A 27,414-nucleotide genomic window follows, 5' to 3' on the forward strand; every position below is an offset into this window, starting at 1 on the left:
AAGTTAGGATTAGGTTGGTCTAGTCCTTCTAGACCTGATTGGTGGTTAACATTGTAGGAGATCCCCAGTGGGCATAAAAAAAAAACAATTCCTCGTTTATCGCGTCGAATTGGTTCCAGACTCGAGCACGATAAGTGAATTTCCGCCAAGTAGGATTCAATATTAATAAATGGAACATTTCTGTAGTTATGACATAGAAAATCTGTTATAACAGTCCTCTAGACATGAAATAACACCCTTTTAGTCATTTTTACATTTCTATTACCCAATATCGTAAATATAATCAGAGAAAATAAGACATAAATAAGATACCATAGACTCACACGGTAGTGTTTTTTTCTGGTCAGCGTACTTCCGAGGTGGCTATTGTCTCATCAGTGTATTGTAATGCCGGCTTTAAATGGCTTTACACTCATATTACCCAATATAGTAGACATAATAAGAGTAAATAAGCCATTTAAGATGTAAATAAAACTCCCGCTCGTGTGTGTCACAGTAAGTGTGTTCCCTAGTGTACCGTAGTAAAGTAGTGAAGTGACATTGGAGGTTCAGAATTGAGTTACATTCGCCAGTAAAATTAAGTTGTAATACTATGACAACAGAACAACAAAAAAAGTTGTAGCTTTTGGAAAATTAGGTTCCAGAAAAAGTTAAACGTTTTTTTCCGATAAAGTCGCATTATTATGAGAAACAAACAAAACAAATCAAAGTTGTCATTTTTGGAAAATTTGGATGAGGAAAAAAGTTACAATATTATTGGAATAAAGTCACAATATAATGAGAATAATGTCGTTTGAGAACAATGTTGAACTATTTGAAAAATAAAAAAAAAACAACAGCAAAAATGTGAAAAAAGAGGAAAGAGCGAAGTTGATCGTAATAATAGACTTGTCCACCTACAGTATGTGACAAAGCTGAAATGCAGTTTCTTCTTGAAATATACAGGATATAACTTCTTAGCATATCTACATGTGTTGCTTTACAAAATATTAAAGTGGCCCTGACATCCTTTCATTTTTCACAATGTGGCCCTCGCTGGAAAAAGTTTGGACACCCCTGGCTTATCCTGTTCAGGGCTAGATGGAAGCTGGAGTTGGCCAAGAGCTGCGGTTAACTGATGCTGGTCATCAATCATTTAAAGGACATCAGCTTGTTTTTGGTCTGTGGGAAAAAGCTGTCGTCCCCAGAGAATACCAACACAAACACAAGGAGAACATGAAAACCCAACATTATGAGTTTGAATTGCACTTCCTTGGGATTAATCACCATGATTTTTTATTTTTTTTTGGTCCTCATGTATGCAGGTGCGTCCTGTTCTGCAGCGAGGTGGGAGCTCTGCCTCGCTCCACAACACATCGCTGAGGAGCACCATCTTCCAGCTGATGATCCACACACTGGACCCTCTGGGGGAAGGTAAAGTGGTAATTTATCATGGTGGTAATTTATCAATGACATATTATGAGGGGCCTTGGTGCAAAAGATTTATTTGACTGTAATGACAGGAAGTATGTTCCGAGGAGTCAGGATGAGGTTTAAGCACGAAGACATCTTGAACAAAATCCAACCACTGTTGCACAACATGTGACAGGCTTAGCTGAATAAGGTGTTGGTATTCACCCAAGGACTTGAATATTTCTTCTTGTTAACCTGCAAGTACTTCATTTTTCATCAACACAGGAAAATAATCTTGTATTTTTTAAAAAAAAAAAGAGTGTTCAATCATTGTTCAGAGGAGCCATTAATGCAGTAATAACAAGACACATTTACTCATTCTCGCTTGCCGTTAAATGCATTAGTTCTTTTAACAGTACTGGAATTTCTTCACTTTAATATTCTTCAAGACTTTCCATTAACTATGGATTTTTAATTCATTATTGAAACACATTTAATTAGATACTTGCTGCAACCAAATTGAAACACATGAAGGCCAATTGCAAGTACTCAGGTCAGTCAGCCCAGCTCAGCTTGATGAGGCCCAGTGACCTTCAGCTCGTCTTTGAAGTGGTGGGACCAGGCTCTTCACTCTGGCAGCACTCAATCACAGCTGATCCCTAATCAGCTTTCCCATACAGGCTCATACAAGCTGGATAAAAGCCATCATGTTAGCACACCAAGCTCTTTATCGCTATGGAAATAGCAGCGCACACCTGGGCTTTATACCATCACCAAGGCAACTTGCATCATCAGCATCTTTTGCATCCGAAAACCAGATTTGGCTTTGAGACGGCAAAGCCAAGGAGACTTTACCTGTTTTGATGGAGCCATTCTGGTGGTGTGCAGCACATCTTCTTCATGCTGTTGTGTTTTATCCCCCTGATACAATAATACTGCCATGCTTTTATTTTGAAGCTTGCTCTGCGCTGAACAGGAAGTCGGTGTGTTTAATGACGTGTAACTAGACGGTAGTTAGAATGTAACAATACCACAACATGTGTCGACATAAACAGACTCATTTTTCATAGAAATGATACCTTAGGCCAGGAGTGTCAAACTCATTTTCATTGAGGGTCACATCGCAGTTACGGCTGCCCTCAGAGGGCTGTTAGTATATATGAATCTAAATATGAATATTACCTCATAATATTATTACACAGTTGCCCATGCATGAGATTCTTATATTTTTACTAACAAATTGATGGATAACTTGCTTCGAAATGAGAAGTGAAGTGAGAATGTCATGGTGACAAGCAGACATTCAAGTATTTGCTTTTGAAAAATGCTTGGAATGATTAGATAATACTGACGTTTGGAAGAACCACATGCAGTACAATTTTTCTGTCAAAATGATAGATCAAATACATTTAGAAGGGCAGAGATGAAGTGCATTATTGACATGCATTATTCCAAGGGTTTTGCGGGCCGCATAAAATGATGTGGCGGGCCACATCTGGCCCCCGGGCCTTGTGTTTGACACCTGCGCCTTAGGCTCTCATATTTTATGTCGACAAAAGTAGTCGACCATGTACTTATGCCGATACCGACTTAAGGGGATAATTTGGATTTTTTGACATGAAGTTAGTTGTATGACATCCCCATCAGCAGTGTATTCCATCAACAGTGATTTTTCCTTTACTTCGTTCCGTGAGTGGAGTTCTGGTCAGTTTTTGGTGTTGAAGAAAGTAGTTCCGGCGAGTTGGCTGGGGTCACAAAAGTGAAGTGTCTTGCTTCTCAAAACAATATGCGTTCAAAAGAGTGATACTTAAGCATCACAAAAGCATTTTCCACAAAAAATCCAGACATCGCAATTGCTCGGCGCTATATTCTCTTCCTGCATTTAGCATTTATGCAGGTATTGTTGCAAGGCTAGCATAAGCGGCATAGAAAATGGATGGTTGGATGTTGCAAGGCTTTCCCGGCACAAAATGATATCTCGACCACAAATGGGTTGTTGTGATTTTTATTCCAGATTCCACCTTTGATGGGGCTTTGAAACCCCCCATCACAAGGAAACCTAGGAAAGGTAAACATGCTAACACTAGTCTGTCTTTCTTGTGCTGTGTTTGTGCGTCCTGTGTTATAAGCTTTCTAAGGTATAACTTGACTGCTATACTGTATTTTCCGGATTTTATTTCATCACTGAACCAATAAGTGAACATTACCGTTGACAGCCGCGAGATGGTGCTGTAGGACACTGAGGATGAAGAATTCAATGGATTGAGTGATCGGGAGCTTGGTGAACTTGCATACTAGTAACTTGCTTGTTGGACACACTGCTACAGTATATGTTAAATTAGCCTATTCAGCCCCCCAGATATGGATGCAATAGTGTAGCTGAATAACTTTAGATATATTACGTTAACATACCGCACCTATTCAGCCTGTTGTTCTGTGTGCTATTGTGTAGATGAATAACTTCTCTCCCCACATTAACTCATTCAATACCAATGTTTTTATACACCCGATCCCAACAACGTATTTATGTTTTTTTACCTTTTTTTGCGGAGGTGTCTGCAACTTTTCACCAATAGATTGGGCTTGAGAGCAATTGTAATTCCATAAGAACGGCCACTAGGTGGCGAAGTGCATTTGATAAGAGCTCGACAGGGATCATGAGGAAGGAGTAACACACATGACAGGAAGAGGAAGCCTTTGTATAAAGGCAGCTGTTACATTGCGCACCACACAAAAAAAACGCATTGTAGGGACATTTTAATGCATGGACACACACACACACACACACACACGCACGCACACACGCATAGTTGCATCAGTTCCTTGATGTAAAAAAATAACATAATACAAAATAAATAACGTGTTATTTATGTTGGTATCGTTTAGATATCTGAGCTGTCAAAAAAACAAAAAATATTGCAAAGTGAAAGTTATGCTTGAAGTGCACCTTTTCACAAAAAGCTGGTTTTTCTCCCTTTTGTAGTCGGGAACTGATATTTTCCTGAAACTTAGAAACGGGAGTCTAATCTTTGGTTCCATGTTTATATAGCCATAGAACACAATATTCTGTGTGCCTCAAAAGATAAGTCAAAATGGTCAAAAATGGCCGGTACTGAAGGGTTGTCTTTTGAAAAATGACTGGGATTGAATGAGTTAAATGTTCTTGGTCTTGAATTTTGTGAAACAAATTTGTAGATAAATGCAGTTCATAGTCCAGTGCCAATTATATGTTTTTTCCGCTCCATGACGCTTTCTTTTGACTCATGCAAGTTATAGTCTGGAAAATGTGGAACATGAAATAGTTAGTTGAAGAAAGAATAGAAAAAGATTGGGATAAGGAGCATGTGATTGTGTACTTACATTTGCTGTGTATTTCTTCAGAGACGTCCTTTAATAGCAGTGTCGAAGGGGAGGTATCAATGCAAAAGAAAGGTAAGGTTTTTGTGGTGTTGATTGTTTTTGCATGTAGGTTTATTGCTGTACATCAGCATTGGATTGGGGCATGCTCATGGGTTTGTATGCAGTTTGTGTGCCATTAGGTTGTGTTGGCTTGGCGTTGTCCTTTGAACCTTTATAAATTGTGTGAGATCTTAGAGGACTGTTATGTGGCATGCTCTTTGTGGTTGTGTGGGTATTTTTTTTCCTCATTTTCTTGGCTTTTCTTTGTCATGACAACAAAAACAAACAGTTTTGTTGATATTTTGTTGATACTTTAACTCAAGTCTGCCGAAAGCAACAAGAGGTTTGTAGACGTCTCTTTTCAACAAGTTGTGTTCGTTTTTCTCGTCGTCTGCAGTTTATGCTTGCACTAATTCCATTTTTGGATGTACAATAAAGTTCACAGCAGTTAACAAAAAAATAATTCTCTTAACTGCAGCAAAGAACAAAGTAAAGCCCCTGAATGTCCCTGACACAGGCAAGTCACATCAGTACCACTTGGAAGGTGAGTCACGTGACAATACAGTAATCCTTCACAATTTGTGCGTTGAATTTTGCGATTTTTTCAAAAACATCTAAATTCATTTTGTGGTTAAACACAACCTAAGATTAGTCATAAATATGCAAATTGTATTTTGCCTAAATTAAGAATTTTCAAGCATAAAATGACTAAATGATGGCATTCAGAAGACTCATTCAATGAAGTGGCGATGATATGTAGTATTCTACACTGGTCACTAGGTGTCAGTAATGTTACAATGATGAGACACTGCATTTCAAAGATCGTAAACAGTTTTTCGGGTACAAATTAACCGCAATAAACAAGGGATTACTGTACTTGTGTTTTATTTATTTTCAATGGAACCCGTTTAAGTTGGTTCCTCATATGTTGACAACCCGTGCATGTAGACCAAATCATCAAGTCCCGGTCCACTGTGTCCTTATTCCTAAAAAGCGTAGACATCGACATACATAATGGACCGATTTTGACGGCATAAAATTTGAGAAAAATTGATTCATTTATGTTGACGTGTTGTAGTATTGCTAACTTCATTTTCGCTAATCAGCGTGAAACTACTGTGTAGTTACACAGCATTAAAATGTGCACACAGTGACTTCCTGTTCAGTCGACATCAACAGGTTCCACTGTGTATATTTGGATATACAGTGGTGTGAAAAAGTGATTGCACCCTTCGTGATTTCTTAATTTTTTTGCATGTTTCTCACATTTAAATGTCTTAGTCACATTTAAATATTTGTCAGTGACAACACTTGACAACAACTCAACACAAAATGCAGTTTTTAAATGAAACGTTTTCTTATTATTAAGGGAGAGAAAAAATCCCAACCTACTAAACCATAACTTAACTTAGATTAACTGAGATCTATTAGTCTGGAAAAGGTTATAAAGCCATTTCTAAAGCTTTGGGACTCCAGCGAACCACAGTGAGAGCAATTATCCAAAAATAGCAAAAATATGGAACAGTGGTGAAGCTTCCCAGGAGTGGCCGGCCAACCAAAATTACCCTAAGAGCACAGCAACGACCCATCCATAAAAAGCCCACAACTACATCTAAAGAACTGCAGGCCTCACTTGCCTCAGTTAAGGTCAGTGTTCCTGACTCCACCATAAGAAAGACACTGGGCAAAAACGGCCTGCACTGCTGAACGAAAAGAACATTAAGGCTCGTCTCAATTTTGACAGAAAACATTTTGATGATCCCCAAGACCCCAAGAAAATACTCCGCGTGGTCTGACGAGACAAAAGTTGAACTTTTTGGAAGGTGTGTGTCCCATTACATCTGCCGTAAAAGTAACGCCACATTTCAGAAAAAGAACATCATACCAACAGTAAAATATGGTGGTGGTAGTGTGATGGTCTAGGGCTGTTTTGCTGCTTCAGAACTTGGAAGACTTGCTGTGATAAATGGAACCATGAAATCGGCTGTCTACCGATCTGTCTACCGATCTGTCCGGCCATCTGTTTGTGATGTCAATCTGAAACCAACTTGGGTTCTGCAGCAGGACAATGATCCAAAACACACCAGCAAGTTCACCTCTGAATGGCTGAAGAAAAACAAAATGAAGACTTTGGAGTGGCCTAGTCAACCTGACCTGACCTGAATCCTATTGAGATGCTGTGGCATGACCTTAAAAAGGCGCTTCATGCTGGAAAACCCTCCAATGTGGCTGAATTACAACAATTCTGCAAAGATGAGTGGGACAAAATTCCTCCACAGTGCTGTAAGAGACTCTTTGCAAGTTATCGGAAACACTTGTTTGCAGTTGTTGGGTGGGCCAACCAGTTATTAGGTTTAGGGGGCGATTACTTTTTCACACAGGGCCATGTAGGTTTGGATTTTTTTCCCTTAATAATAAAAAGTTTAATTTATAAACTGCATTATATGTTCCGTTGTGTTGTAATTGACTAATAATCCAATTTGTTTGATCTGAAACATTTAAGAGGGACAAACATGCAAATAACACATCAGGAAGGGGAAAACCACTTTTTCACACAAGTGTGTACAGTAGAACTCCTGATGGTTATGCATACTTGAAAGGGATAGTTGGGTTTTTCTGACATGAAGTTGTATGACATCCCCATCGGCTTCAGCAGCATTACGCAAAAACGACTGAACTGATTTGCAGCAAATCTTTTAGGTTCAGTAGAAAGCATGTAAATCTGAATTGGATCCCAAGTAAAAGGTTCAAATCCTGGAATTACATTTTCTTTTTTTAAACCCTTGCTAACAGTCGGGTCCTGGTAAAGGTCTGCAGTCCTTTGTTAAAGCAGTCCTTCATTTGGATATTCTGTCATTTACTGGACATAAATGAAGGATTAGGCTTGAAGGAGGTCCATCTCCGCAATCAGAGTTGTCTGTGTTCATGCATCACATTTGGAGTAATGAGGTGCTTCAGATGCCTGAGATGTTGAGCAAAGTGGTTGTGAAGGCAACCTAAAGGGGACTCGATGGCTCTGAATCAATCATTCCGCGGATTAATGCAGTGCAAATTCATCCATCCATCCATCCATGCGTCCAATTTCCATACTGTTTGTCATCATTACTGTCCCATCTGACATTGGGCGTGAGGCGAGGTACACCCTGGACTGGTTGCCAGCCAATCACACGACACATACAGGGTTGGCGTTATGGGTAAGATCGGTGTTGATGTTGAGGTTAGGGTTATAACAAAAAATAAATAAATGAATACTAAATAATAATAATACATAAATATAATACAATAATTTACGATAATTTATTAAAAATATATACATACAGTATACATAGATATTTTTGTGTGTTTTCTTAAAATAAATAATTATTCAAACTTAAATTCACACCTATGAACTATTTAGAGTGTACAATTAACCTAACTTTTTTGGAAGGTGAAAGGAAAAGGGACGCATGCACGGGGAGAACATGCCTTCAGGGATGTTCCGACGGACGTTCTAACCCAGATTTCCTGACTGTGAGGCCCACTTGCTATAGCCACTATTCCACCATGCTGCCCTGTGTTTAAATCCTCTCTTGTAAAAATATACACTCTATAGAGAAAAGTATTTTGCCATATGATCACTGCACATATCGGAAGTGAAAACATAAGAAAATGATAATTGTTACTGTGTACTGTGCAAGTTGTTCCACACCAAACCCATCCAAAAGTGCCTTTATGGAGCGTCCCACAAAGTTGGAAGCATACAAAGGGTCTGAAAAGTCTTGGTAAGATGAAGGATGAAGATTTCTGTGGAAGTAAGCGGTCTATCCAACTCCTGCTTGATTCATTCATTGGAAAAAAAAAAAAAGCGTTTGCTTACTTTTGTCTGTCCGGTGTATTCAGGTGTGTTGCAGAATGTGAGGACGGTAATCTCTTGTTTCTTGCTTAATCGGTTCCAGACCTCACTGGGATAATTTCCATGAAGAAGGATTCCTTATTTATAAATGGAATATTTTCATATTTTCAAACCTGTTTATGACCTTCTAAATACGCTTTCTAACATCATTAGAGCCCTCTAGACATAAAGTAATACCCCAAGAGTTACCTTTACCCAATATAGTAGATATAATAAGCTATATAAGACGTAAATAAGACTAATGCTTGTGTGTGTTGCTATAAATGTGTTCCCTCGGGCAGCACAGTGGCGGGCGGACAGGGAGTGACATTGAGGGTTTCAGAATTGAGTTTCAGCTTGACGTGGGTTACGGCTACAACAATAGCCAGTGTTTTTATTTGGGTTTATTGTACCTGTTGTGAGATCATTCAAACCTGCAATAAAAGCCTGTTGTTCCGGCGATCAAGTCTGGTGCTTGTGTGTCTCACTGAACATTACAGTAACATTACTGACACCTAGTGACCAAGTGTAGAAAACTACATATCATCACGTCTTTGAATGTCTTCTGAATGCCTTATATATATATTTTTTTTTTATTTAGCCATTTTTATGCTTAATTTAGACAAAAAATGTCAAATGTGTTTACATTTGCATATTTTTGGACTAATAATAGGCCGTATTCAACCACAAATCAGCATGATTTAGTAATATATTTTCGAAACACTGAAATTTGAAGCACAACGTGGCGAGGAACAGTTGTATGTGTTTTCCTCTGCAATATTTTAGACCAGTGGTCAAAAAGCTTTTTGAGGCCAAGATCCCTGGTCTCGGCCGATACCAATCATCCATGAGTGAAATTGGCCCATACCTATCACACAGATTACTGTAAGTGTAAATGTTAAAATTTACTATTGGCTATATCAGGGTTTGTGTTCTCACATTATTAACTGAAAACATGAATGAAAAGCAGGCTTGCAGGCGCCTCATGTGGTCATGGGGGGGCTCCCTGGTGCACCATGTTGGTGACCCCTGGACTACAGGTATATTATATGAAAGGGGAACCATAACATTTCAGCAAAAACATATTTAACTTTTTCAAAATCACTGGTGAAACTTAGAGGATCAGGCGCCTTCTTTATGGAGACTTTGGATGCAAGAGCACCTTGACAGCACTCCATCAGGACCCCAGGCAACCTGGTGTCCTCCAGCCTAACGAATCCAACCACATTTCGTAGACCTCCAACTACAACGCACACAAGGGCGCGTGTCCCGTGTTTTGGATAATTAGCCGCAGCCCGACTGACGATGACCACCAAATACCGCACCAATCTAAAGTTTTTAACGCGCCACCACGGCGAGATATTTTTTGTGGCATGTTTTGCAGGGTGCAAAACTTCTGTCACTCTCTGTGAAGGGAAACCGGGCTGGAGACGGTTGCTATGGGATGGCTGCTGCAATGGAGGTGGAGATGATCGGCCGATCGATTGGAGCACCCCTAATATATATTGGTTATTATTGGTTGTTGGCATCAACCTTTTCTCATTGTCTTTTTTGCTGTTTTTACCATTTTTGCTGGGTTTTTTTCTATTTTATTTTGTTTCTGCTTTGATGCAATGGCAAATGAGCCACCGGCCGAGGATGGCCTGCGAGCCGCACTTTGGTCACCCGTACTTTTGTGGATCTTGTCGGGGTCGGGCGTGTGGCGTCGGCTCCATAAGCAAACTACAACTCCGCTTGTTGGCTCAGTGTCATGGGCGAGCGATGATGGTTGAGGAGAGAGAGACTGGTTAAAGCATTACAATGGTCAGCCCTAACTTTATTGGAGGTGCTCGTCTATGAGTTATACTTGTGGCTTAATGTTGAGGTAGCATACGCAGATTTTGGGCCATATTAACGTGCAATAATTACTGTTGTGTTGTGTTGTTGCTCAGGCACGTTGCTGCACTCTGGCATTCTGTCTCTCTCTCTTTTTCTTTCGCTTGTCCCTGGGTGCTTTTTGTTGCGGGTGAGTTTTGGGGACTGGGCTCCTGGCTGGAGCTTGCTGGTTGCATGCCTGGAGGGCGGCTAGGCGTACGGGCCTGTTCAGTGGTTAAACTGCGTGCCTGTTGGCAGCTCTCTGGGAGGGGAGGGCACTGATGTTATAATACATTTTTTTCTAATATTATCGCAATCGGCCGGCAAAGTCCCAAAGATGGACCAGTAGCTCACGATCGACGGGTTGGTGACCCCCGTTTTAGACGAAGCCATTAAAATGCGATTGACCTTCTGGATCTGACTGCACATAACTTTACTACTACAGACTCTTAAGTATGAAACAAAAAAGCATCAAAATGGGCTGAGTGCTTCCTTCAGGGATTGAAAAGCTAATATTTGCATGAAGTTTTTACACTAAATTATAAAATTAACTTTGCTTTTTGCGTTTCCTCGTCTTTGTTCCAGATGATGATCGCAAGCCAAAATCTGAGCAGTCTTCGGCGAGTGGATCCAACAACGCCACAGCCAAGCAGTCTGCCTCCCAGCCTTCAGCCGAGGAGATCAAGAGCTTGGACAACAACCATGACGGCTCGAAGGTGTGCACCATTCGCTTGTTGTGAAAGTGAAAATGTATTTTTGCAAATGATTTTAGGAATTGATGTTTTATGTGCTTTGTTGCTAGAAATGTGGTCCATTCTTGGGTATAAACAAGAGAAACAAGACCAGATATCAGACTATAGAAATATTTAGTCTTAGATGTTAATCACAATCCTGCGAGTGCTGACTCCGCTTAAGGCAAAGGTGCTTCTAGCTGTTGATTTTGCTCAGGAGAGCTCTGGTGGCAGCGGTGACGATGACAGCGGTGACGATGACAGCGGGGACGATGACAGCGGGGACGATGACAGCGGCGACTCCAGTGAAAGTGAGGATGACGATGGAGACAAGGAGGACGAGGAGAATGAGCCCTTGTCTTTAGATTGGCCGGGAACCAGACGCAAGCAGGCCACTTACCTCTTCCTGTTACCCATTGTGTTCCCGTTGTGGCTCACGCTGCCCGACGTCCGCAACCCGGTGTGTATACCAATCTGTAAACCAGGGGTGCCTGTTATGTCGATCGTGAGCTACCGGACGATCGTGAAGGTAGTTTGGATCGATCGCATAAACGTCGCTTTGTAGATGTCATATGACATCAGTCAGCTGACTCCTGATTCGCTCTGGCTCCCCTGCGGCAAAGATTAAGTGGTGAACAGACGTCTGAAACTACACAGGGAGATGTAACTTTCATCTTTATTGTTTCTATTACGGATAAACAAACTTAGCGGTAAGATGCATGAATCTATAACAAAAGTTCTCCTTTCACTTGTAGCAGCTGCTTGTGTAGAAAAAAAGCAAATAGTTTGACGGCTTTGCTTTGTGTCATGAACTCCACTATAGAAATGCGTGTTTTCTACGCTTACGTTTCTTAAACTATTATTTCATGATTAATTGGGAAATGTGCCCGTTGTTGAAACCTTTTTAATACGTTGCCTTGACTTCGGCTGCATAGTCTTTTTGCATATTTTGCATCTGCTGTAAACACTGCAGTCAGTATTCACTAAGACGCGGGTGTCCAAACTTTTTCTGCCACATACAAATCATTTTTAAAATTGTGCATCAAAGATGCTAAAAGCAATCCAGTGTTAGTGTCAAGGGTAAATCTGCTGCTAGCGCCAACATAGACAAGAGATGAGACAACTTCTTTAAGGATCATGACAGGCACAATCGAATAAAACATGGATGCAAGGAGGCAAAATCCTTACAACCTGCTCCCAGAGAAAAGAGAGGCTGCTATAAAGGATGCGCATATGTGAGGGGTCTAAAAGAGTGATCTAAAAGAGCAAGAGGCTAATGCAATTTTTTTACATGCCCAGACACCCAAGGCTATTTCAATCAGGTGATAAGCATGTGGAGGACTTGTTTTGGGGACAAGAGGTGATAATCCTAGCACGTCAATGTGACATTAATGTGTATCTTAGCAGAAACGCATATGTGTGTGTGAGTGCATAATGAAATGGAATAATGGACAGTAAGAATTCTATCATTTCAATAACAAACCATATTTTCCTGCCAGTAGGTCAATACATTGGAACAAAACATCCACATCTTAGCTTTGTGTTAGCAGATTAGAGTAATATCTAATAATGTACATGAATCATTATTTTTATTTCAATAAAATGGCACGTGGGACTTCCCTGCTTTAAGTCGTCACCCGGAAGCAGTCATGCATGTATCACAACAAGATGGGATGTGCTTTGCTCAGCCTGGGAAAATGTGTTTTGTATTCCGCAGGCATCCAAGAAGTACTTTGCCCTCACGTTTATTGGCTCGGTCCTGTGGATTGCAGTTTTCTCCTACCTGATGGTGTGGTGGGCTCATCAGGTCAGATGTCACTGACATACTACCAGTACAGACCAGAGGTCTGGCCTTGAGGCACAATTTTGATGACCTTGGACTCGACTTGACAATATCATCAATGACTTGAGCCGGAGTTTAGTTTGATGACTTGAAAATACTTTCGATTTTCAGGGAATGTATTCTAAGTATTCGCATCTATTAACGTCCAGTCAGGTTTAAGAACAAAAAACAAAAGCGTGGATTACATAAATCCTGAATGCTACGTCGGCACTCTTTTTCTGTGACTAAGTCATGTCATATTTCATTTAAAAAATAAAACAATTCAAAATACATTCATTGTATTTGTCAAATGTAATAAGAGTGGGGCCGCACGGTGGTCTAGTGGTTAGCATGTTGGCCAACACAGTAACAGCCTGGAGATCGGGAAGACCTGGATTCGAGTTTCCCTTGGGGCATTTCTGTGTGGAGTTTGCATGTTCTCCCCGTGCGTGCGTGGGTGTGTGGGTTTTCTCTGGGTATTCCGGTTTCCTCTCACATTCCAAAAACATGCATGTTAGGTTAATTGGTGACTCTAAATTGTCCATAGGTATGAATGTGAGTGTGAATGGTTGTTTGTCTGTATGTGCCCTGCTATTGGCTGGCGACCAGTCCAGGGTGTACCCCGCCTGTCGCCCGAAGTCAGCTGGGATAGGCTCCAGCATGCCCTAAAAGAGGAGAAGCAGTATAGAAACTGGATGGTAATAAGAGTGTTACATTGTTAAAATAACATTTTATTAGGGGGACACTAAACAGTGCTTATGACTCGTAAGAATTTAAAGCATATGACTTTAGACTTGAGTCAACCTGTCTTGTCTTGACTTGAGACTTGACTTGGACTTGAATGTCTTTTGACTCGAGGTGAAAGACTTCAGCGTTTCAAAACACTGACTTGTTCCCACCTCCTCCCAGGTGGACTCATGAGTAGCCTTTAAACAGCAGTAGCCATGCATCCTGACTTTTTCAACAGGTGGGTGAGACGATGGGTATCTCCGAGGAAATCATGGGTCTCACCATCCTGGCGGCTGGGACGTCCATCCCCGACCTCATCACCAGCGTTATTGTGGCCCGCAAGGGTTTGGGGGACATGGCTGTGTCCAGCTCGGTGGGCAGTAACATCTTTGACATCACTGTAGGGTAAGTACTCACTCGAATGCTGCACCTCAGCCACCTCAGCTGTACCACAAAATTCAGTGCCGATCATGTAGTATGCACAAAAAAATTCAGTTAATTAATAAGGCGTCACTGCTTCGTGGTTGAATATGGCCCATTATTACTCAAAAAAATATGCACATTTTACGTATTTTGTGCCTAAATGAAGCATTTTCAAGATTAAAATGGCTAAATGAAGTAAAATACAAATATAAGGCATTCAGAAACCGCATTCAAAGACGTTGAGATGATATGTAATATTCAACACTGGTCACTAGGTGTCACTAATGTTACATTGACGAGACAAGTAAAGAAAAATACAAGTAGCTCTCGCAATGCTAACGTGTGAGTCTTAGATGTGTCTTATTTTCTCTTATTATGTCTACTATAATTGGCTAATACAAGTGTAAAGGTGACTTTTGGTGTGTTATTTCATGTCAAGAGGGAGCTAATAATGTTAAAAATGTAATTATGAATTCATTCTCGTAGCATTTATAACTTTGTCCGCAACCTCATTTCCCAAACATTACAACTTTGTTTGTTTCTCAGATTACAACTAAAACAGTATTTTTTGTAATATTTCAACTTTATGCTACTAAAGTTATTTTTCCTCATAATATTTTGACTTTATTCTTGTAAAATTACAGCTGTTTTTCCCATTTCTGCTGTTGTTTTTAAATTTTCCAACTATTTTACTTCTCGTAACTATAACTTTATTGCCATAAAATTTTGACTTTATTCTCGTAAGATTAGAACTATTTAAAAAAAGATTTTTGACAACTTTATTACTTGTATCGTTTGTTTTTTGTCATAATATTATGACAAAAAACCCTCTTTCTTCTTTAATTTGTCATTTTTATGCTACTAAAATGGCGTTATTTTTCCTCATTATGTATGATATACACTGCTCAAAAAAATTAAAGGAACACTTTGAAAACACATCAGATCTAAACTGGGGGAAAAATGATGTTGAATATCTTTCCTGATAATAAGTGGGTGATGTATTAGTAACAAAATGATGCCACATCATTTGATAGAAATAGTTTGTGTGGCCCCCACGTGCTTGTACGCATGCCTGACAACGTCAGGGCATGCTCCTAATGAGACTACGGATGGTGTCCTGGGGGATCTCCTCCCAGATCTGGACCAGGGCATCAATGAGCTCCTGGACACATGGAGGAGATTCCAGGAGACAGGTAGTTACTCCAGGAGAGCTGGACAGGGCATAGAAGGTCCTTCAACCCTCAGCAGGATCGGTATCGTCTCCTTTGTGCAAGGAGGAACAGGATGAGCACTGCCAGAGCCCTACAAAATGACCTCCAGCAGGCCACTGGTGTGAATGTTTCTGACCAAACAATCAGAAACAGGCTCCATGAGGGTGGCCTGAGGGCCCCACGTCCTGTAGTGGGCCCTGTGCTCACTGCCCAGCACCGTTGAGCTCGATTGGCATTTGCCATAGACCACCAGAATTGGCAACTACACCACTGGTGCCCTGTGCTCTTCCCTGATGAGAGCAAGTTCAACCTGAGCACATGCGACAGACGTGAAAGGGTCTGGAGATGCCGTGGAGAACGTTATGCTGCCTGCAACATCATTCAGCATGACCGGTTTGGTGGTGGGTCAGTGATGGTCTGGGGAGGCATATCCCTGGAAGGACGCACAGACCTCTACAGGTTAGATAACGACACCCTGACTGCTATTAGGTATCGGGATGAAATCCTTGGACCCATTGTCAGAACCTACGCTGGTGCAGTGGGACCTGGGTTCCTCCTGGTCCACAACAATGCCCGACCTCATGTGGCTAGTGTATGCAGGTAGTTCCTGGAGGATGAAGGAATTGATACCATTGACTGGCCCCCACGTTCACCTGACCTAAACCCAATAGAACACCTCTGGGACATTATGTTTACGTCCATCCGGTGCCACCAGGTTGCTCCTCAGACTGTAGGGAGCTCATTGATGCCCTGGTCCAAATCTGGGAGGAGATCCCCCAGGACACCATCCGTAGTCTCATTAGGAGCATGCCCCGACGTTGTCAGGCATGCGTACAAGCACGTGGGGGCCACACAAACTACTGAGAATCATTTTGAGTTGCTACAATGACATTTTAGCAAAATGGAGCAGTCTGCTGCATCATTTTTTCACTTTCATTTTTGGGGTGTCTTTGATTTCCCCCCTCTGTAGGGTGATCATTTTCATTTCTATCAAATGATGTGGCATCATTTTGTTACTAATACATCACCCACTTATTATCAGGAAAGATATTCAAGATCATTTTCCCCCAGTTTAGATCTGATGTGTTTTCGAAGTGTTCCTTTAATTTTTTTGAGCAGTATAGTATTGTATTGACATTCTTCTCGTACAATTAAAGGTTTTTTTCTCCTTATTTTGACTTTATTCTTGTAAAATTACTGCACATTTTTTCATTTTTGCTGCTTTTTTTCCCCCAAGTTGTCTTATGAAATTATATTTTTGGAATGTGTTGCGGCTCAATAAAAAAAGTCGTGGGTTGCACTTTGGACACGCCTGCACTGGTGGGACGTCGTGTACGACGTAGTGCATGTCTGGGAATGTTCATTCGTCCAGGTCATCAGAAGACGTTTTGCCTCTTAATGCTCAACGACTCGATAGGACAGCTCTAGTCTGAGGGGGTTGTTGCAGGATCCAAAGTATTTCTCACACCACACACAAGAACGTTTCACACTTTCGTCATTAAGCGAAAATGGAGTAGGGCCTCTGTCATTTTGCACCATCTCCTCGGACTAGTGCTGTCCTATCTAGTCTTTTGAGCGTGAACTGATGAAGTCTGCTCAGATGAGGTGAAACGTCCTCTAGGAGGACGTCACCAGTGCAGTTGCCATGGTTTCAACATGCCTTGCCTCTTATGTCGTAGTCTGCCAGTCCCGTGGCTCTTGTACTCGCTGTTGCACAACGGCGATGCCGTGATCGTCAGCTCCAACGGCCTGTTCTGTGCCATCGTGCTGCTCTTCCTCATGCTCCTCTTCGTCACCATCTCCATCGCCACCTGCCGCTGGAAGATGAGCCGAACGCTGGGCCTGACCATGTTTGCGCTCTACTTCGTCTTCCTCATCCTCAGCGTCCTGCTGGAGGACCGCGTCCTCGTTTGTACCGTCTCCATTTGAGCAGCGGTGAAGGGCGGCGCCTTTGCGCCACTTTGGGCGCCGCCAACGTTCTTCTGTTTTCCAGGACCTGTCAGTCATTGATGCTTCGGAGAGTCATCACGTTTCTCCCCCTTATCGTCCCTTATTTATTTATTTATTTGGCGCCAATTAGCCCCTGATGGTGCTGATTTATCACAATGTTAGTGACACCTTTATGTCAACAAAACGTAAGTTGACGTCGACTTCAGCGGCCCCTTTTTAATAATAAGAACACTGTGTGCTGGGACGTGATGGGCTGCCGACATAAACAAGGTGGACAAAGCCGGTTCCACTGTACTACAATTCATACAAGAACACAACTGGTCCATAACCGTCACTGTGTGCGTCTTGTTCACACGTTGTAATGCTATTGCATCCAAGGTGGTACTTCAAAGTACAAATATACAGTATTCCCTTTGCCACTTTGCACTTTGAATTTCACAGCTTCGTTTTATGGCCATTTTTCAAAAAATGTAAAATAAATCATGCTGTTACATGGTTGAATACGGCCTATTAGTGCAAAAGGATGCACAGTTAAGCAAATTGTACGTATCTTTTGCCTAAATGAAGCATTTTCAAGCATAAAAAGTGCTAACTGAAGTAAAATATAAATATAAAGCATTCAAAGACGTTATATGTAGTATTCTACACTGGTCACTCGGTGTCAGCAATGTTAGTGTAACCTTTGGGGAACAACAGGCTTTTATGGCAGCTTTGAATGATCTCACCACAGGCACAATAATCCCTAACACTTAAAATCAACTCTGAACCCCCAACGTCACTTCCTGTCCACCCCCCATTCCGCTAAAGAACATATTTACTGCAACACACAGGCACACGTCTTATTTATGTCTTAAATGGCTTAAATCTATAAATATGTCTACAATATTGGGTAATACGCGTGTAGAGGTGACTATAGGGGTGTTCTTTCATAGCGTATCTAGAAGGTTTCTATGCTCTAACTAGGAAAATATTCCATTTATACTGTAAATAAGGAATCCGACTTTGCTTATCACTTATCATGGTCCGGGGTGGAACCAGTTAACAGCAATGAACGGGGGATGAATGTACTCCTTTTTAACTCCCAGCAGTACATTCTGTGTGCAGCAAACATTTCTTGTCTGATCCCAGAAAGTATTCCGTGCACGAGATGCTACTTTTTGTTCAGGTTTGTGTGTGTAATGATGTGTCGATGTAGTGGAGAGAAATGATTTGCATTGGTGTTGTTGTGTAAAAAGTGCGATGGTGTGTGGATTTGGGAAAGCAAAAGTACCATTTTTATAACTGCTGTTTTCATTTTAAAATTCCATTCTGTAATAAATTATTTTTTCTATCGGCTCTACAGACAAACTGTCTCTGTCAACCTTTTATATGAGCAGAAATGCCCCCCCCCCCCCCCCCCACACACACACAATAGGTTCACATGCACTAAAAAAATGGCATGAATTCGTTTGAAACCAAGTTTTTAAGCACTTTATTCGATGTTGTTGAAATACAGTGTTCCCTCGTTTATCGCGGGATGGGTGCACAAAATAGCCTGCTATAAGTGAAATCCGTGAAGTAGTCAACTTTATTTGTTTACAATTATACATTATGTTTTAAAGCTGTAAAACCCCTCACCATACACTTGATTCACTCTTCTCAGACAGGCATCAACATTTTCTCACATTTTAAACACTCAATTCAAATATCGTTTGAATTTTAATGATCAACCTACTCCATTGGACACAAGAAATTATTAAGTGACTCACACATATTCACTCCTCTGACGGCGTTTCGTCCTGGCGCCGTTCGTTTGTAGCGTTTTGTTATCCTTGTTAAAACATATCCTACTCCTTGAACCTAAGATTCATTCAGCCGGTTAGCTGCTGCTGCTGCTGCTTGTTTATTGGCGGTTAGCAAGCAGATCACGCAGTTACAGCAGCCAGCGACTGCACGAATGGGATTGATTGACAATGGTTTACAGCCAATCAACCCTTAGCCAATAAGAACTGTTGTGGCTATATATTTGGCCGGCGGTAGTGATGGAAATTTCGGTTCTTTTTAGAGAGCAGTTTCTTTTGGATCGGCTCACTAAAATGAGACGGCTCTTCCGGTTCCCAAAGGGCTGTGTATTGTGTAAAATGAATTGCCAATGTAAAAAAAACATATCAAATGTTTATTATTTAAATGGATTTATTTAGACCTCATTGGGCAGCTACAAAAATATGTTATTTTATAAAAAACAAAGACCCATCGAAATAGACAAATTAGGTCAAAATAGGTCAAATCTCTTCATACAAATTTCTAAGAGCACCAATCCCGCCCCTCTCCCTGCTCAGTGTGGACACAGCGACGTGGCCACACATCTTGACCAATGACAATTGCCTATAAAAAAAAAAAAAAGGACGAGGAAAATAACTAGTTGGCTCCCAACAACGCAAACCGGCTCCTGTCGTTCATTTCAAAGAACCGGTTCTTATAGCCGATTCGTTCGCGACCGACACATCACTACTAATATGCTGGTACAGGCAAACACACAGACAGGTGGAGCTACACAGGTCTTCAAGGTGAGTATACACCGCCCTCTACTGGTAGCAGTAGTAAATACAATAACAGACACATAAAACAGTAGCTCGGGAAAAAATGAGCTTCCCCTCCTAGAATGAGCAGCTGCTGCCACTGTTGATTTCATAGCATAGCTCAGAAGTATTGTATATTCAGATAGCATTAAGCTAATGCAACAGAAAAAAAAACAAGGGTAAAATCAAAAATGCCAAAATTGTGTTTTATACAATAAAAGTAAAATAATAAAATTAAATTAAGAACTACTATCAGAATGTAAACTAATTCACACGTGGCTGATTTCAACAGATGTGCGGATCGATACTGAAATATCGATACTTGCTCTAAAATCGATTCGCAAATCAAAATGTCGCTACTTTTCATACTTCAGTCATTTGAGGTAATGTTTATCTGTTGGAATGGAGCCATGTGTGAATTATGGTATCATATTTATCATTCTTATAGTAGTTCTTAAATATATTTTAATTTGTTTTTTTTTAATTGTTTAAAATACCGCTTTCACACAATTTGTATGATTTGTCCCGTTTTTTTCTGTTGTATATTAGCCTGGCTATTTCGTAAATCACCCCGCTAATTTATTTTATTTATCGTAAACCCTCAAGTATTTTGAGGTACCTTAAAATAATTAATGTATTAATATTTTTCAAATAATTAAATGCCTTGCATTCTTTATGCAATTATACCAAATACACTATTTAAAATGCTCACATTAGGTGAATTTGCGCAAAGTATCGGTATCGGCTCGATATCACGATACCGTCCTGAATTTTAGTCCGCATAGGATCCAAAACGAAATCAGTGGTATCGCACATCACTAATGAGACTGACTGACTTTGCTTCAAGCAACCTCATTATTGAACATTATTTGATCTTAACATTTATGATGTCCATTTTTAAAACTGACATTTGAATCAAAGAAAAAAATCTTCACCCCTCCCCACCCCCAAGAAAGTGGAGCCAAAAGCAGTGATGTTTCCTATGTAGTTTTATTTATTTACATCCAAACAACCCTGAATGTTCCGTCCATTACAGAAACATGCACTTATCAGCTTTCGTATCAACTGTCATAAATTATCATTTATATATTTATTATTTTTACAAAGGGTTAAATGTAAATGTACACATTGTGCAATTTATACATTTTCTTCATTTTTACAAGTCAGCTTTCCCATCAGGAAGTACTTTCAAGTTCAGTCAGTTCACCTTTTTTTTCAAGGGTCAAAGTGCATCCTGACCTTCAGGCAATGACTTGTTCATCCCACCAAGTGGTTGACCTTCATAAGACTTTTGGGAGTTGTCTTTGGATCATCACCCCAAAACAATAATACGTGTGTGGTAGCGTGATAGCAGGGGTCGCTTCTACGCCGCCAACACTTTTGGATGGGTATTGGCGTAGCCGTCATGACACAGTACGTTTTAGTACCTTGTGTCCGGTATGTAACAGAACCTCTTGCAGGGCCACAACAAAACAGCTGCGGTTGTAATGTGCTGGAGACGCGACTTCAACACGACCTAATACTGATTCAAACAGCTTTTGTACCACAAACATAGCATTTCCTGTACACGTCCAAACATGTAAATATCACACTTCATGCACAGGTGGTCCTCTGTTTGTGACGCTCCCGTAAATTCATTAAAAACCTAATTTTTGGTCCGTAAACACGCGACTCGCTCGAAAGCTGGTTGCAGCGTCAGCGCAAGAATGAAACAGAGGAAGAACATCGCTTATTAGTTAACTTTTGACACTTCATTACGTGTCCCAAGCGGCAGTGCGTCAAAAAGAACAGGACAGCCATCTACCATGGAAGTGAAAATGAACATCATAAAAAGCTCAGAGAGAGGAGACACACCCACCAATATTGGCCGCTCTTTTGGTCCCAACCATCATTAAAGATGAAGATTACTGAATGCTAATGAATGCTAGAGGGGTCATGGATTCTGTGCGCTGTTACAAAGAGATCTGGGAAAGGCAACCACAGGGATAAAAGTATTAGTTTCCTTTTATTCTTGTACCCAATCTTTTTATGAGTGTATCTGACGTGTCCTGTATGTGTTGCGTGTGCAGTTTGAGTGACTTAGCAGTTCATTTTGCTATAATTTAAGTGTAAAAGAAACTAAAACTAGACGTACATCACAGTCTAGGAACCCGAGGACCACCTGTACGCTGAAACTGGGGTCCGTTGCTTCTAAAAGATGAATACTGACATCAGTCACTCCCACTGGTAACAACTTTTAAAATACAAAAAAAGTCAAACCTGACCTCCACTGACATTTAAGGTGGAAACACTCTGATGAAAAGCAGGAGACTCCCACCTGACATGACAATAAAGCTTACTTTGCATGGATGCAACTAAGATGCAAAAAAATACCATCAAATCTACTCTATCATGCCATCTTTACTTTAAAATGTTGTCTTAAAAATACTTTTATGCCGTGTACTTAAGACGGCCTCTTTCCTGAGCGCTTGTTACCAGGAGGGTTTTTTTGTTGTTGTTTTTTTTTTTTTTTTTACAGGTAAGGCTCCCCAAACGTCCTGCGACACTCCATGACACCCGTGCTGGGGGGGCGGTCGCAGTTACGGGTCAGCTTCACCAGCCTTGGCGGCAGGCGGTCGTATGCCAGCTTGTATTCCCGATCGAAGGCATCTAACAGAGCACAATTTCTCAAGTGTCAAATTAGACTCAAACGCAGCGGAAGCCGCTTATGTCGCCGTCCCTCGGACCAGGACTTGCGTTTGTAGACACAGACGGCTTGTCGACATAAGCGGGTTCCGCTGTCTTGACGTCATGGTGATGAAGCATGTGTCAGGTGATTTTTAAACGATCATGGAAGGTTTTATGTGAAAGCCAATCTTGCTACTCACCGATATTAATGCTGTCTTTTCCCAGAGCCACCAGCGACAGGAAGAGGAGGTCTCGGTACAAACTCCTAAAAAAGTTACATTCCATAAAAGTTACCATGAAAGCAGAAATGTGATCATCAACACAAAAATGATTGGCCCACGGATTCACCAGTCTTGCTCATTCACTTGCAAGAAATAAAGCAGATCACAGACATGGCAGTCATTTCAAAAGGCAACTTTCTGGCTTTAAGAAACACAAAGAAATTGTGGGGAGACAGTAACAGTTACATTTTTAGGCCAAGCAAAGGGGAAAAATATGGAATCTGTCAATTCCGAGTAAAAAATGATGAACCTTTGCAAGGATAGCACTGTGCAAGGATACCAAGGCACTACAGGACGATATCAAGGTACTACTGGATGATAATGCTGCCTTTCGTACCATTCTTGTGGAAGGAAAAAAAATCATTGAGCAACTGAAAAATGCAACTGATGAGATGGATCAGAATGCACGAATGAACGATGTGATCCTCACAGGGCTCTGAATTATACCCAGGCTATACACAGTTGGGTAAATCCTCCACCAAAATCTCAAGTTTGATTTTCTTTTCGCTGTCTCAACTTGCTGATTTTGGTGGTCACTGTAGTCCTGCACTCCTGCACGGTGGCTTGTACACTACAGTATGATGGGTCCCTGAACGCAGTTTGCAACACAACTCATCTTCCTTCATTTCTCGTTCTGCAGTTCATCACCATCCACTTTGCAAGAACATCAGTCAAAGACTTGCTCACACGCGGCGTGTTCTCTTTGAGTTTAGTTTGGCAAAGGGCTAAATTGCTAATGTCTTTGCTGCTAACATTAGCTGTGGCTGCACTCACAACAGGGTGCTTTGTGTTGACGTGGTAGTTTAAACTTGAGCTGCTTCAGTGGTAGGCAAACTCCTTACATAGAAGGCATACAGTATCACTCTTATCAATGCTGCCGACGGGGTGTTTTTTTTTTTTAACTTAAATTTCCCATCATTGGACCGACAACTCTCACATGCTCCTCCATTTTCACGTCGCCCCTCCTGCTACTCACCTTGCCCTCCCAACTACAATGGGAGCCTATCAGCTGATGCTAAAATAAGCCCAAACACAATGACAGCCAATCAGTGTCTACTTCAGAGTATGACTGACCATTGTTTTTAACTCATTTCCTGTCTGCAGTGGAAAAAGTCATGAAAGAACAAAGAGCGGTACGGCTTAGGCACAGTGCCGCACACTAGCTTTTCAAAATAAAAGCACAAAGCAGCTGACCTTTGCCTTTTGAGTCCAAATGTCTGGTGCTGTATCTCCAGCAGATGAGCCATTGGTCGGCCCACGTCGTTCCTCTGGATGCTTCTCACTACACTCTGCAGCAGCTCCTCAGTGAACGGCTTCTCTTCTTTTGGGACAGTTCGGGACACGGGGTAGCCCACATCTACAACAACACACGCACACTTTTTGTAACCAAGCATTGTGTAGACTGTTGTTTAACAGTATGTAATAATGCTGCTGACCTTGTTTGATTGTTATCAGCAAAACAGTGCTGCTCAATACCTCAGCTAGACATGTTTGCTGTTAACCAACGTTGAAAATGTTGCCAACATGATGGTGACAGTTTTATAGTTGCACAACAGCTATCTTTAAACTTCAACATGCATGAGCGTAAACATTCACAATACAAAACACCCTCGTTCAAATACTGGGACGCTTTCACATAAAAGTGTCCTACAACGGACATTTTCACACACTAAAAAGCACCCCCTGAAAAGTAAAAGTTCACTTTCCACAGATGACATCACACATAGAACACACATTAGAGAGTAAAGACTTGACATAACAAACGTCATACTCTATACAGGAGTCTACATTACTCACGTTCTAACAACAGAGTACAATTAAGCCCTGGAAGACAGAGAGTAGACAGCCTGTTAGCAGCAGGAGATGGCTGAAATAAATCATAAAAGCAAGCATATGTAAAAACTTCTGAACAGAAGTGTGTGTTGATTATAGTGTACACTTAGTGGTAATAAAACAGACATGCAAGTGTGAATCGTTTGTTGCTTGAGGGTGAGAATGGCATACAGTGTGCAGTTCTGCAGCTGTGTTTGTACTTGGTGGATTCTGTTCTTCCTGTTAGACAAATGCCTTTTCCAGCTGACGCTGAGCTACTAGTGTAGTGGGACTCACTGTATGTGTTCCAGAGAATATAAAAAGGCTGTACAGGGTCCTGCTGTAGCTTCAGGTTGTCCCACAGGATCTGGATCAACACGTGTTTACTGTCCTCTGACATCCACTGACGGGGGACCTGGCAGAAAACCACAACTTAACTTTTTGTTATTTCTGCATCTGTGGTGCGTATGGACTAGCAGCTTTTCACCTGGGAGTCCCTGTTACAATGCTCGGAGGTTAGGATGAGTCCGGGCAGGTTGCTGGGCAGGCCCAGCCGCCTGAAGTACCAGACTAAATTCCAGTAGATGATGGGATGGTGGTCCACCATGTCAGCTTCTGTTATTACTGCATCTCCCTCATTCTCCAGCAGGCTCTCCAGTTCCTTCCACAGCACCAGTGGGCTCAAGTAGGGGACTGTCACTGGCTCAGGGTTGTGGAGACGCCATTCCATACTCAGCGGGTCCTGGATAGAGAGAATACACCAGACAAAAAATATATATCTATATTTATCCAGTATATTGATGACACACTGGTATCCGTGGTGTGGGACATACAGTGGGTTCATTAAGCCGGCTGGGCAGACTGCCAGAGATGGGCAACAAATGGTTGCTTTGAGACGTTTCTTCCAGGGGGCCGAAGGCACTGACACTACGAGCCATGGGTGTTGCCGAAGAAAGAGCCCCATGTCGCCGCTCTGAGGAGATGTTGATCCCGTGCGATGTGGTGGATCGAGTTCTGTGGAGAAGAAAGAGCTTTCATCTCAAATTTGCGCTGTTCCTTATAGAGTTAATGTATTTTCCACAGTAGAAGTCCCATGAGTCAAAAAAAGGCAACATTAAGAGGAAAAAAAAAAGCGTCACACTAGACTACAAGTTGCCATGTCGCATTTACTGGTATTTATGATCGAGCTATGATCAAAGTAAGCTTTTTTTTATTTTAATTTTTTTTGGCGCCGCTTCCAATAGCATTAAATTCACAAAAGAAGACGACGAAGCCAGAGGGAGGGGGCAATGTTTACACCAAGAAGACAAACTAAAGCTACGGAAGCTGAAATAAGTCAAATATTTTTTAGTGGATACGGATACAATAGAAACTCACCTGTTTCATAAATGTCAGCGCAAGACACTTTTAATACGTGACATGACGCCTGTGCGCATCCCAATGTGTAGAAACATCAAAACAGCCACATTTTAGCACCAAAACCTCATTTTTGTATTCACAAATCAATTAAAATACACTATATTTACACAATATTTTTTGGAGTAATAATAGGCTGTATTCAACAACATAACAGCATGATTTATTAATATATTTTTGAAAAAATGTAATATAGTGAAGGTGTGAAATTCAAAGCGTTAAGTGGCGAGGGATTGCTGTATATACACTGTGTGTGTGTATATACTTATGTATACACACACACATTTTAATATATACAGTCATACCTAATATACACACGTGGACAAAATTGTTGGTAACCTTCGTTCAATGAGAGAAAAACTCACAATGGTCACAGAAATAACTTGAAACTGAAAAAAGTAAAAAATAAATAAAAATTCTATGAAATGTAACCAATGAACGTCAGACATTGCTTTTCAACCATGCTTCAACAGAATTATTGAAAAAAAAAAAAAAAAACTCATGAAACAGGCCTGGACAAAAAGGATGGTACTCCTAGAAAAGACCGAAAATAATGTGACCAAAGGGACATGGTAATTCCAAATGTGTCTACAACCTTGTAATCAGTCAGTCACTGTGCTGTTTGGTGTCATGGTGTGTACCACACGCAACATGGGCCAGAGGAAGCAAAGGAAAGAGTTGTCTCAGGAGATTAGAAAGAAAATGATCGGCAAGCATGTTAAAAGGCTATAAGACCATCTCCAAGCAGCTTGATGTTCCTGTGACAACAGTTGCACATATTATTCAGAAATTTAAGATCCATGGGACTGCAGCCAACCTCCCTGGATGTGGCCGCAGGAGGAAAATTGATGACAAATCAAAGAGACGGATAATACGAATGGTAACAAAAAAGCCCAGAAAAACTTCTGATTAAAAGTGAACTTTAAGCTCAAGGAACATCAGTGTCAGATCGCACCGTCGTTGTTTGAGCCACAGTGGAATTAACGGGAGAAGACCAAGGAGGACACCACTGTTGAAAACAAGTCATTAAAAAAGCCAGACTGGACTTTGCCAGACTACATGTTGACAAGCCACACAGCTTCTGGGAGAATGTCCTATGGACAGATCAGACAAAAGTGGAACTTCTTGGCAAGGCACATCATCTCTATGTTCACAGACGAAAAAATGAAGCAGATCAAAAAAAGAACACTGTCCCAACTGTGAAACATGGATGTTCTGGGGCTGCTTTGCTGCATCTGCAACAGGGTGTCTTGAATCTGTGCGGGGTACAATGAAATCTCAAGACTATCAAGGGATTC

At 41.1% G+C, this 27,414-nt stretch overlaps 2 protein-coding genes across 11 annotated transcripts in view; one reads left to right on the forward strand and one right to left on the reverse strand.

Annotated features, from left to right (window-relative positions):
• The window catches only part of LOC129178025 (sodium/potassium/calcium exchanger 1-like), a 31,351-nt gene extending 12,606 nt beyond the window's left edge, over positions 1-18,745 (forward strand). For 2 of the 3 annotated variants that reach the window (XM_054769678.1, XM_054769676.1), the window contains 6 exons: positions 1,305-1,413; positions 11,102-11,232; positions 11,465-11,707; positions 12,965-13,054; positions 14,037-14,203; positions 17,112-18,745. In XM_054769678.1, the coding sequence (XP_054625653.1) occupies positions 1,305-1,413; positions 11,102-11,232; positions 11,465-11,707; positions 12,965-13,054; positions 14,037-14,203; positions 17,112-17,361 (990 nt within the window). In that variant the 3' untranslated portion in view covers positions 17,362-18,745. The remainder of the gene's footprint in view (positions 1-1,304; positions 1,414-11,101; positions 11,233-11,464; positions 11,708-12,964; positions 13,055-14,036; positions 14,204-17,111) is intronic. The other variant, XM_054769677.1, reaches the window with a different exon arrangement.
• Positions 18,746-19,733: 988 nt separating this feature from the next.
• Positions 19,734-27,414, reverse strand: part of LOC129178024 (C-myc promoter-binding protein-like) — a 47,869-nt gene continuing 40,188 nt past the window's right edge. For 3 of the 8 annotated variants that reach the window (XM_054769674.1, XM_054769669.1, XM_054769670.1), the window contains 7 exons: positions 25,534-25,714; positions 25,188-25,442; positions 24,998-25,115; positions 24,686-24,712; positions 24,083-24,245; positions 22,808-22,872; positions 19,735-22,589 (listed from right to left, as the gene is read on the reverse strand). In XM_054769674.1, coding sequence (XP_054625649.1) covers positions 22,453-22,589; positions 22,808-22,872; positions 24,083-24,245; positions 24,686-24,712; positions 24,998-25,115; positions 25,188-25,442; positions 25,534-25,714 — 946 coding nt within the window. In that variant the 3' untranslated portion in view covers positions 19,735-22,452. Of the gene's footprint in view, positions 22,590-22,807; positions 22,873-24,082; positions 24,246-24,324; positions 25,116-25,187; positions 25,443-25,533; positions 25,715-27,414 lie in introns of those variants that run through there. The other 5 variants (XM_054769672.1, XM_054769675.1, XM_054769673.1 and 2 more) reach the window with 5 other exon arrangements.

Source organism: Dunckerocampus dactyliophorus, chromosome 3, assembly GCF_027744805.1.
Source record: "Dunckerocampus dactyliophorus isolate RoL2022-P2 chromosome 3, RoL_Ddac_1.1, whole genome shotgun sequence".
Classification (NCBI taxonomy): domain Eukaryota; kingdom Metazoa; phylum Chordata; class Actinopteri; order Syngnathiformes; family Syngnathidae; genus Dunckerocampus; species Dunckerocampus dactyliophorus.